The sequence below is a fragment of the Ceratotherium simum genome, chromosome 29, assembly GCF_057802395.1.
Source record: "Ceratotherium simum simum isolate JZ-2026a chromosome 29, ASM5780239v1, whole genome shotgun sequence".
NCBI classification, from domain to species: domain Eukaryota; kingdom Metazoa; phylum Chordata; class Mammalia; order Perissodactyla; family Rhinocerotidae; genus Ceratotherium; species Ceratotherium simum.
Window position 1 is genome coordinate 26,190,092 of NC_141928.1, and position 12,663 is coordinate 26,202,754.

The 12,663-nt window shown below is 36.7% G+C and overlaps 1 protein-coding gene across 2 annotated transcripts in view; it reads left to right on the plus strand.

The window, feature by feature from the left end:
• The window catches only part of TMEM245 (transmembrane protein 245), a 93,391-nt gene that overhangs the window by 32,135 nt on the left and 48,593 nt on the right, over window positions 1-12,663 (plus strand). For both annotated transcript variants that reach the window (XR_015548957.1, XM_014782055.2), the window contains exons 7-8: window positions 3,830-3,934; window positions 10,238-10,320. Coding sequence is in view for 1 of the 2 variants with exons in the window: in XM_014782055.2 (XP_014637541.1) it covers window positions 3,830-3,934; window positions 10,238-10,320 (188 nt within the window). In the remaining variant the exon portion in view is untranslated. The remainder of the gene's footprint in view (window positions 1-3,829; window positions 3,935-10,237; window positions 10,321-12,663) is intronic.

The following is a 12,663-nucleotide window of genomic DNA, read 5'->3' on the forward strand; positions in this document are numbered from 1 at the left end:
AAGCTTCGATGACTAAATGAGTTAGATATCTAATTACTAGCCTAATTCACAGCTGACTAGTGAGTTAGTTTTAAAAGATTCCTCAGAGATCAAGTGACGTTTTTCTTTTCTTTGATGGTTCCGTGTAGCATAGATAAATTATTGGTGTAGAGTTGGAGTAACTGCTTGAAGTTCTGAGAGTGTATGCTCCAGGAAAGCACATAAATAAGTTGAGGACTATTTTATTACGTTACCCAAGGTCAGAAAATTGCAGCACTGGATATTTGGTATTCCAAGTTCAAGTGGAGTGGATTAGGAAACCAATTCAAGAGAAGCGAGGGTGAGAGAACACATCTTATGGTTAATTGAAATGTAACCAATTTCTCAAGGCTTAATTGTTGAATTATTTCTTAGTATATTGATTATTTGCACTGACTCAACTAGAATTTGGTTCAAAAAAACTAAACAAAATAAAAACCTGCAGGCCTAGAATAATGAAACAGAGAAAACTCAGTAGTGGAATGACTTGCTCAGTAGCTTGATAAACAAGGCCAGTTCAGTGTAGAAGTTTGAGTGTCTTTCGGTATAGCTATAAATTTACCGACATCTCTAAATTTTAAAAAATGCATGTCCTTCATTCACATTTGAAACATTTTAATGTCATTTTATTATGTCTCATTTATAATGTCTCCTTCTCCTTTTAGAAAATAAAGTTTAAGAACTAAAATAATTTCTCACAGCGTGGAAGACTGGGGAAATTCCTAGAGACTGTGATTTTCGCGAGCAGGGCAGTGATGACAGGTGGTGTGGTTTCCTTTGCCCAGAGCAGAGCGTGGGACAGGATCGGCCTCGTGGGACAGCACCTCTGGCATTTCTTTAGGAATTCTCCCGTCCATCCCCTTCCCCTTCCCCGTTGCGTCCTCTGTCCATGTTTCTCTTTCTGTGTCCACGAGTTTCTGTCTGCTTGTGAGTCTTGTTCCATTCACTCTTTCAGGAGGTTCTTTTCCTTCATTTGAGTCTTCTGTCTGCTTTGTTTTTTCCTCTCTATTGGTCCCTAGTTCTCTGCAGCAACTCCCCTCTCCCCACATTTTTAAGTCTTCCCCTGACTCGCTTTCGCACTCTTTTCTCTCTTTTGCTGTCTCTCGTTTCATCCTGTTCTTTCACGTTATCTTAGCTGACCATAATGTGGATAGGAAAAACGCCAACTTTTTAGCTTAGGTATTGAGCATCTTAAATGATTTTATTTGTTTTAAGTTTTCTTTTGTGTGTGAGGAAGGTCAGCCCTGAGCTAACGTCCATGCCAATCCTCTTCTTTTTGCTGAGGAAGACCGGCCCTGAGCTAACATCTATTGCCAATCCTCCTCCGTTTTTCCCCTTTTTCTCCCCAAAGCCCCAGTAGATAGTTGTATGTCATAGTTGCACATCCTTCTAGTTGCTGTATGTGGGACGCCGCCTCAGCATGGCCTGACAAGCGGTGCATCAGTGGGCGCCCGGGATCCAAACCCGGGCCGCCAGTAGCGGAGCACGCACGCACTTAACCGCTAAGCCACGGGCCTGGCCCCTGTTTTAAGTTTTGAATGAAACATCTAACTCTCACTGTTATCCCTTGAATATAAATTTTTGTTTAGATGACTCTTAGTATGGATTTTTTCCAACCCTTGGCTTGGTTGGATATGGCTTGTGATAGGAAAATTCTACCCTGGCTTAAAAATAAAAAATCTGATTTTGTAATGTTAATGTACCTAATGTGTTTGTGAATATTCCATGTTTTATATGTTAAAAATACCCAGACATAAATTTAGATATTCATACTTTCCAAATAAAACATTATTTACATTTAAAAATATATTTCAGGATATGACTTTTCTAAAAAATTTGAGCCTCCCAAGTTATTTTCAGAAATTGTAATTTGTGAATACAAATCTGGTCTTAATTCTAAAATTATTTTATTTATGCTTGCCTATTCAAATATATATTAATTGAGGTTTACCATGTGCCATGTACTGTTAGGTTTTGGAGATACAGAGAGGAGTAATACAACGCTAGCCCTCAGGAAGCTGTCTCAAGAACTAGGTGTAGAGTTGGTTTCTGATTGTAAAACTTTCTGGTTTCATTGATTTTGGAACTTATGTGCAAAATACAAAATCTGACCTTCCATATCTTAGAAACCTGTTATTACTTATTTTAATCTCTACGTTGTGTTCAATGCTTTGGTAGCATGCACTGAAAATTAACTCTTCTGTTGGAATCTGTAATTGTCAAGATAAGAGATGAACGTTTTATCTTTGAGTTCACTGTAGCATTGGTCTCTTAGTGACAGTACCCTTCATGAAAGATAAGGGGGATGCCAGCTTATAAGCGTTGAGTGGAAAATAAATGTGGTAGAAGTTATATGGTTTTTACCAGCATTCTTTCCTCCTGGATGTTTAACTCACTGTTCGGAGAATGTAATTCAGATTTAAATTAAGGATAACGTACTCCTCGGTGCGATAGCTCATGTTAGGGTTGAGGGGTACAATGTGATGTTTTCAGCAGTCATCAGTCTAGTTGATTGTATTTTTAAAATGTTAAATGGTAGCTTTGCATGGCAGGAATTCTAGAAATCTGTCAGAATTATTATATATTCTGAAAACAAAATTTTTTTAAATGTAGGATTATTTGTGAAAGATGAGGGAAGTTATACCTAAAATAGAATTTTAAGTAGCATTTAAGGAGAGCGTAATTTTAATTATTGACTAAGGAATAACCACTACATTAATGATTATTTTTTATTTATAGTCACTTAATTATAATTTGTCATAAAGCTTGTTTTTAAAAAAATAAAAATTTCAAGTGGAATATTAGTTTGTTTTTTTTTTTTTTTGATGAGGAAGATTGGCTCTGAGCTAACATCTGTGGCCAATCTTCCTCTTTTTGCTTGATGAAGATTGTCCCTGACTGAGCTAACATCTGTGCCAGTCTTCCTCTATTTTGTATATGCGATACCGCCGCACAGCATGGCTTGATGAGCAGTGTGTAGGTCCGTGCCTGGGATCTAAACCTGTGAATGCTGGGCTGCCAAAGTGGAGCACGCAAGCTTAACCACTGCGCCACCAGGCTAGCCCCAGAATATCAGATTGTTAAAAGTATTTTATTATGAAATATTTCAAATATAAAAAGATACAAAGAACACCCTGTGCCTAACCTCTAGCCTGATAAAACATTACCTAACTGGAGCCCGTTTTGTACCCGTCTCTGATTGTGCATCTAGCTCTCAGCCGTTTGCCCCCCAGATTAACTATTATTCTGAAATTGTTATTTATCATTACCTTAACATTAGATTTTTATTATTACTGTTTTTGTAATCCTAATGACATCAAAGGGAAAAAATGTTTTGAAATTCCTATTTTAATTTGCTCCTATTTTATCTGTATAATTTAGGACATACCTGTTTTATAAGAGGCATACTTTTTCTAAAGTCATCTATATTTGCTAATTGATGGTAAAATTTCATGAGATTTGAGGTCAGCTAATGGATTGTCATCATTTTGTTTAGAATATTTACCAGGTTATAAATTATGATTTGAAATGTAAATATACCACACTATGTGATTTCAAACATAGATATAGATTGCCAAATTGACTGCCTTTTCTTAGATATGAAAACAATAAACTCTATAGAACAACAGTAATTAATACTGTTAGTTAATTTTCTAAAGTTGCTTACAGCTTTCACTGCTTTAATCATTATGCCCTAGTTTGCTTGGCAATTCTGAATATCTTATTTTGTCTTCATGATATTTGAATGCATATATTTTTATTAAGTTGTACTTTATAAAGATAAGTAATTCTCTCTTTCATTTCTGTGCAGATGATCATCTGGTTGGAGAAGATGTTAGACAAAATAATTAGCATTTTCATCATATTTTTGTTAGTGATAGGAACTCTTCTTTTAGCCCTACTCCTGACCGCAAAGGTAAAGTAAAATAATTACTATTACCATTAATCAACTTTTAATTGTTGGAATTGTAGGATGGATAAGATGCTAGCAGAAGCAGCATGGGAAATGTTACTTTGTTTATAAATATGTATAACAGCTAAAGTACTTATGATTTTTGCATTACTAATTGCCATGAATTTGCTTAGTATATTTTTTACATGCATTTTTATTTTATTATCGTCAAAATTTTTAGAGGCAAATGCAGCTGAAAAAATTGAGATACTGAGGAACAATTGGCGTCTTCTGGTAATAGGAGACTATGATCTGGTCTCATGACTCCTCATCTAGTTAGTACCCTGTTTGCTAGATCAGAATTTCTTGATTAGCTCCTTCCCTTCTTGTCTCATTGGACTTTCTACTGATATACCACAGGATCTTTATTTCTCACTTTTAGGGTCACTCCAGCTTACATTTCCTCTCCCCTTGCTTGGTTTGGACTGCTATAACAGAATACCATAGACTGGGTGGCTTGAACAACAAACATTTATCTCTTGCAGTTCTGGAGGCTGGAAGTCCCAGACCACGTGCCAGCATGGTTGAGTTCTTGGTAAAAGCCCTCTTCCTGGTTTACAGATGGCTGCATTCTTGTATCCTCACATGGCAGAGAGAAAGATCATCTCTGTTGTATCTCTTCTTATAAGGGAGCTTATATAGGAGCAATACCCCTGTTTCAGCCTCTATACAATTCCTATCTGTTCTTTGGGTATTAGTCATGTATAGTCATGTATAGTCATTTATGTAGACTCTACAGACTTGTTTAGAGACCTTTCTTTGTTTTTGTCATATTTCACCTAAACCTGCCACTATACAGTCTTATCTTCCGTTCTAGTTCTTAGAGAAACCTTTTACCAGCATGGTCCTCTGTTTTCCTTTCTTCTCTTTCTCCTCTCTCTCCTCCTCTTGTTCTATTCCACTTTCTTTTCTTTGTCTCTTTGCATAGGAGCTAATTAGGTTATGAGTTATCCCACTCATAACCTAATTAGCTCCCAATGGCCCCACCTCTTTTTTTTTTTTGTGAGGAAGATCAGCCCTGAGCTAACATCTGTGCCAATTTTCCTCCACCTTATGTGAGACGCCACCACAGCGTGGCCTGACAAGTAGTGCGTCATTGCGCGCCCGGGATCCGAACCTAGGCCGCCAGCTGCGGAGCGCGCGCACTTAACCACTAAGCCACGGGGCCGGCCCTGTTTACTTATTATTAGCATACTTTCCTTTAATTCTCTGAACATATTTATAATAGCTGCTTTAAGGCCTTTGTCTGTTAATCCAACATCTGGGCCACTTAAGCATCCACTTCTTTGACTGTATTTTTTTTTCCCCTGAGTCACACTTTTCTGTTTCTTTGTATATCTAATAATTTTTGGTTAAAAATTAACCAAACCAAACCAGCCCCACCTCTTAATCATCACACTGGAGGTTAGGATTTCAACATATGAATTTTGGGGGGATATAAACATTCAGTCCATAACACCCCTTTCTTTTTTTTTTTTTAATTTACTTTTATTTTTATTTTTACTTTTTTTGTGAGGAAGATCAGCCCTGAGCTAACATCCATGCTAACCCTCCTCTTTTTGCTGAGGAAGACCGGCTCTGAGCTAACATCTATTGCCAATCCTCCTCCTTTTTTTGCCCCAAAGCCCCAGTAGATAGTTGTATGTCATAGTTGCACATCCTTCTAGTTGCTGTATGTGGGACGTGGCCTCAGCATGGCCGGAGAAGCAGTGCGTCGGTGTGCGCCCGGAATCTGAACCCAGGCCGCCAGTAGCGGAGCGCGCACACTTCACCACTAAGCCACGGGGGCCGGCCCCACCCCTCTTTCATCTCATCAAAGAAAATCATTCTCCAAAGGGCAGCTAAAAGTTTATCTCTACAGTGATGTCTCTTACTGACTTGTGTCCGTGACTTTTATAGTGTATTTTAATCTTTAGTTTCTCTGAACTTCACTGAACTCCACAGCCCACATTTTGATATTTTGTCTTAAGGGAATCGTGAAGCTTACATGAAATCGTGGATATGAAAAGTTTTCATATAGTACTATAGAGATATAGTAGTAACTCTTATTGATAAATAATCTAACATGCAGCGATTTGCTAAAGGGTTGCGTTGTTTCTTGCTGTGTAACATCCCCACTTGGAAGTCCTTTTCTCAGCCTCAGTATGTCCTCAATCTTATCATTTGCTCCTAAAAACCTGCTCTCTCAATACCCCTGTTTCAGCCTCTATACAATTCCTATCTGTTCTTTGGGTATTAGTCATGTATAGTCATGTATAGTCATTTATGTAGACTCTACAGACTTGTTTAGAGACCTTTCTTTGTTTTTGTCATATTTCACCTAAACCTGCCACTATACAGTCTTATCTTCCGTTCTAGTTCTTAGAGAAACCTTTTACCAGCATGGTCCTCTGTTTTCCTTTCTTCTCTTTCTCCTCTCTCTCCTCCTCTTGTTCTATTCCACTTTCTTTTCTTTGTCTCTTTGCATAGGGTTGTCTTGCCCACCCATCTCAATTATGTTCATCTTTCAAGTCCTTTTTCTTTGTTCATCCCATGCTTCAGTGAGCTTTTACTTTCCTGAACTTTGATAACATGTATTACTGAATCACTTCTTTGTGGTCTAGGACTCACGCAAACTGACCTTCTGAAGGAAACTTACTGGTTATCTAGTTCATTCTCCCAGCCAATAAAAGGATCATTCTCTAAAACACGACGACAGTATCCATGTGAATGTCTATAGACATCCCAAATGTAACATGTCAAAGATTGTATTCCAGATCTTCCTTCACTCACTTCTCTGTTCTTAGACTCTTCCCATTTCAGTAAGTTACAGCTCCATTCTCCTTGCTCAGGGAAAAAGCCTCAGGGTCATTCTTGACTGCTTTCTTTCTTACGTATCCACATCAAGTTTGTCAGAGGATCCTTTTTGGCTCCATCTTCCTAATATATCTTAGGGTAATAGCAGGGTAAGGATGTTAGGTAATTTCTTTCCACAGAAAGCAGGAATAAAACAGTATAAAAATTTTAAAAACACCACATCAGGGCGTTGGAAAATGACCAGTTAGGCAACAACTTGAGGAGAGTTGCTCATGAAAAACTGCTATTGTGTCTGGTGAAAACAGGTAGCTTGTGGCTTTCTTGCTTGGAGTTACTGTGATCCTGCCTAGCTTGGGCAGTAAAAACCTGCCACTTGTCCTGTGGGAGGTGGTGGACTTGGTGTGGGGCTGGCAGCAGAGTAGCTGTAAGTTAAAGGGAGAGATTCTGGAGGAAAGAAAGCTGTAGAAGGGCTGAAATTAATAAACTATACGTCTTGGACTGATTGCTAAGCTATGCGTGTGTATGTGAGACCCCAAGGAGCCCTGACAATATTGAAAGCCTAGAGAGAGTGGCAAATTTGTGTCTTCGATTGAATTTCTCAACTCTTACACATCTCAGGCTGTGGAGGATGAACTTCTAATGTGAAGTGTCAGAGCATAACTTCTGCCAAAATCATTTGCTAACTGCTAAGCTGTGCAGGTACAGGGAAAATCCTTAGGGAGCCAGGCTTTAAAAAATAATAATAGTAAAAAAAACGTTGAGCAGAGACATCAGTGACAGGGAAGACAGGTTTTTTTTTTTTAGTTTGAGTACAAGTAAATTAATTGCTCACTGAAATAAAATAACAGCTCTTAGAAGAACAAAACAGAATCCAGAGGTGCTATTTTTTTTTTTTGGTGTCTAATTTTTAACCAAAAATTATTAGATATACAAAGAAACGGAAAAGTGTGACTCAGGGGGAAAAAAAATACAGTCAAAGAAGTGGATGCTTAAGTGGCCGAGATGTTGGATTAACAGACAAAGGCCTTAAAGCAGCTATTATAAATATGTTCAGAGAATTAAAGGAAAGTATGCTAATAATAAGTAAACAAATGCAGACCCTCAACAGAGAAATAGACTATAAAAAAGAACCAAATAGAAATTCTAAGGCTGAAAAGAACAATAACAAAAAAAAAAATTCACTATATAAGCTCAACAGCAGATTTTGAGATTCAGGAAAAAAATTAATGAACTTAAAGAAAGATCAATAGAAAGTATCCAATCAGAAGAACAAACAGATTTTAAAAATACTGGATGAGCGGAGCCTCAGATATCTGTGGGACAATAATCAGACATTTTAACAGACATGTAATTGGCCTCCAGAAGATGAGAAAGAAAAAGTGGAAAAAAAATATTTGAAGAAATAATGGTCAAAAACTTCCCAAGTTTGATGGAAAACGTTAGTAGATCCAAGAAGCTCAGCAAAACCTGAGTAGAAGAAATACACACACACACACACAACCACACCTAGACACATCATAGGCAAACTGCTGAAAGCCACAGATAAAGAGAAAATCTTGAAGGAAGCAAGAGAAAAAGTACACGTCACACACGGGAACAACAGAACAATTAAGGATTTAATTCTCATAATAAACGGAATACCGGAAGACATTGGGATGACATATTCAAGTCTTGGGGGAAAAAGAGTGGTCAAGCAAGAATTTTATATTCACTGAAACTATTCTTTAAAACTAAAGGCAAAATAAAGACAATTCTAGATAGACTAAAACTGAGAGAATTTGTTAATAGCAGACCTGCACTATAAGGAATGCTAAAGGAATTCCTTCAGACTAAAGAGAAATGACTTCAGAAATAACTTGTATCCAAAGGGAGAAGTGAAGAGCATTTGGTAAAACTGTGGGTTTATGTAAGTTATATTTTTTTCTCTCTTCTTTTAATTTATTGAAACAACATGACTATGACTATGTAAGAAAAATTGTAACACTGTGTTGTAGAGTTTATAATAAACAGATGAACTATATGTATGTATAACCATAGCACAAAGAAGACTGGGAAATAGAACTATATTGGTATGAAGTTCCTATAAATATTTTACTGTAAGTAAGTCAATATTAACTTGAAGTAGATTATGATAAATTAAAGATGTGATAAATTTAAGATAAATAGCAATTACTAAATAACACAAATTTTAGGGGAACTAAAATGGTATACTAAAAAAAAATTGCTTAACATCAAATGCAGTAAAAGAGGAACAATAGAGATGGGACAGAAAGCAAAAAGCAAAATGGCAGACTTGGATCGGGTCATAGCAATGCTTATATTAAATCGAAGGCAGTTAAACAATCAAAAGACAGAGATTTTCAGACTGGATATAAAGAAGTTCCATGGTATCTATTTCAAGAGATACACTTGAAATTCAAAGACATAAAAAGATTGATGGTAAAGGATGAAAAAAGATACACCATGCAAACTATAAACATGCAAGATGTGGAGTGTGTTAATATCAGACAACATAGTTAAGACATATTACTGGAGACAAATAAGGACTTTTCGTAATGATAAAAGTTAATACTGCAGTGAGATATAACTATTATAAATGTGTATGTTCTACCAATAGAGCTCTAAAGTATATGAAGCAAAATATTCAGAATTAAAAGGCAAAATAAACAAATCAATGATTATAGTTAGGGATTCATTAATACTCCTCTTGCAATAATTGAGAGAATAGGTAGATAGAAAATTAGTAAGGATATGAAAGCCTTGAAAAACAGTGTTAACCAATTTGACCTAATTGACAACAGCAGAAGCATGTTGTTTTCAAGTAAACATGGAATACTCACCAGGATTTACCATATGTTCAATATGCTTAATAAATTTATATATAGTTAAATCGTATAGAGCATGTTTCCTGACACTGGCTTGTTCCTTTTTTATCTCCCTCATTTTGTTGGTTATTGGGCTAAGTAAATTCTGAGCAGTTTCAGTTGGCTTTTTTCACTCAGAAACCTTACTCAGTTGCTTATTTGCCTCTATATCTCACATGCGTTATAATTCTATAAGCTGGTGTAGTGTTAATGTTGCTTACATATATATATATATGCACATACACTATATATATACATACACTGTATATATACATACACTGTATATATATACTATATATACACACACGTATGTGAACTAAATATATTTATAATGTGTGTATGTGTAGGTATTTATATATATATTTTTTCCTTAAGTAAATCGTTGAGCTTCTTGAAGGCAGGGACTATTAGGTACGTTTGATTTTCCATAATGTGTGTCATGGGATATTATATATAGCAGCTGTTTGGTGCAGATTTATAAATTAATTGCAACTAAGATGTGTAATTATTTGACTCGAAAAGCATTGTTCCATAATAGTGTAGAAAAACAGATGTTAAGTTGGGTTTGTTATTGAGATTCTTTTCTCTCTCTTTATCCATAATATAGGTACATCAAGAGAGTGTACACATGATTGAAGTCACAAGCAATTTGATTAATGAGACTCTAGCGAATCACCCTGAGTGGGCAAAGTAAGAATATTGTTTTCATAAAAATAGAGGTTGATGACCTAGGTTCAGTGTCTGTTTGCATGAAGTGGTCTTCATTGATGCAGCTCCCTTGGAAGAGAAAAGATAGGATTTGCCAAAGCTTTAATGAGTGTTGTCATTTTTGCATAAGAATTGCATGTAATAAGGGAGAGAGAGGGAGGTGAAGGTGGGGGGAAGTGCTTAAGATTTTGGGAACAATTTATGATAAATGATACCTTATATTTGAATTGAGATTTACAGTTTACATGTTTATAATTTACGAAGCACTTTCACTTATGTTGTGACCTGTCTTTCTCACAGTGACTATGTGTGGTAGGTTGAAGAAATTATCCCCATTTCACAGCTGAGGAAATAGGATCAAAGGTTAAGGAACTTGAAATAATAATCCCCCAGTGGCAGAGTCAGTGCTCATACCCAGTGTTTCTGATCAAGTAAAGGGAGCTTTCCAACATACAATGTGGTTCCTCAAGTTTCTGTATAGTTCTTGATATATTCCTGTGTTGTATCATTTTCAAGTCAGGGTTGGCAAACTATGGCTCAGGATCAAATGCAGCCACCTGTTGCTGTAAATAACGTTTTATTGGAACACTCACATCCGTTCATTTACATATTGAATTGAGTAGTTGTGACACAGATTGTATGTTCCAAAGAGCTTAAAATATTTACTCTCTGGCCCTTCATAGAAACAATTTGCCAGTATCTGTCTTGGAGGATCTCTTTGCGTACTTGTTTAATTTGGCTTCTGTGAGAGGGCTTTTCTGTCTTTATGGGGAATGTTCAGCAGAGCTACGCTATTCACCTACTTGAACTTGATGACAGATTGCACGGCCTCCTTTTTTACTAACCCCTAGGTAGTCAATAATTTAAGTTAGGAAATACTTTGCCACTTTTAGGATTGTAAATTTAGATTTAACTTGGTTTTCTCCTTTGACTCGAGTTTATTTCTTTATATAAAACCTGCTTAGGACATGTCTTTACTTGAACTTGGTGTAGAATCATATTTGAATATTCTTAAAAGGATTTCACTCAAAGTATATTTCTACCTACTTATCTCCTTTACGCGGAGCATACTGAAAGTGCTTGTCCTCGATATTTCTTGTTCCTTACAAATTGTGATACATCCATACAGTGGAATAGTACTTAGCATTAAATAAAAGTGAACTGTCAGTACCTACAACAACATGAATGAATCTCAACATAATTATGCTGAGTGAAAGAATTCAGGCAAAAAAAGAGTCCAAAGGATATGATTCCATTTATGTAAAGTTCTAGATATGCAAACTGATCTATAGTGACGGAAAGATCAGGGGTTGCGTGTGGCTAGGGGTGGGCTCTAGGGGAGAGCACAAAGGGGCACAAGGAGGCTTTCGAGAGTGAAGGATATGTTTGTTATCTCGATTAAGGATATAAGCAGAGAAGGGACATAACATTTTATTCTAGAACAGTCTTTCCATCTGCACTGTGGAGAAAAGATGGAAGGGGTACAAGACTTGAGCCTTTTAGACCAGTTAAAGGCCAGAATAAACGCGGCCAGAGGTGATGAAGCGCTGGATTGTGGACAGTGGTGGTGGGGGTGAACAGGATGATCGATTTGTAAGATCTTAAGTGGATTAGTTGGTGATTAATTGGATATAGGCAGAATCAATGTAGCATGACTCATGTTTCCAGCTTTGGAAGTTAATGGAATAATGGTGGATTTACCAATATAGGAAATAGACGACCAGACTTGTTGGGAAAAAATAATTCATTTACTTTTTTTACCTGTTGAGTTTGAGGTGTCTGTGGTAAGTATAAGCAGAGGCATGCAGAAGGTCATTGGCTGTGCTGGTGTGCATTTCAGGAGAGGGATCTGGAATGAAGTTAAAAAATTGGCAGCCTTAATGTCTAAAGGGCTTCTTTTCTTTCATGATCACTCATTAGTGAAAATAAGTCTAGAGCCCTTCTGTACTGGTTTTCAATTGTAGTAGCACTGTTCTACTACTGTATTGGTGACGTACACAATCTGAGTAGCCCCAGATCAGAGTAGTTGTAGAAAGGCGGTTTTTCTTTTGTTTAAAACTTTGAAATATTATAGACTCACAGGGAGTTGCAGAGAAATCCCATGGACTCTTTACTCTACCTCCTTCAATATTGTCATCTTGCATAACTATAGTGCAGTAACAAAACCAAGAGATTCACATCAATTCAACACACAGAGCTTCTTCAGCTTTCACTAGTTTTACGTGCACTCGTGTGTGTATGTGTGTGTGTTTTCTGCATTTTTATCATATGTGTAGCTTCTGTAAGCTCTCAACACCATCAAGGTTCAGAACTATTCCATCACTA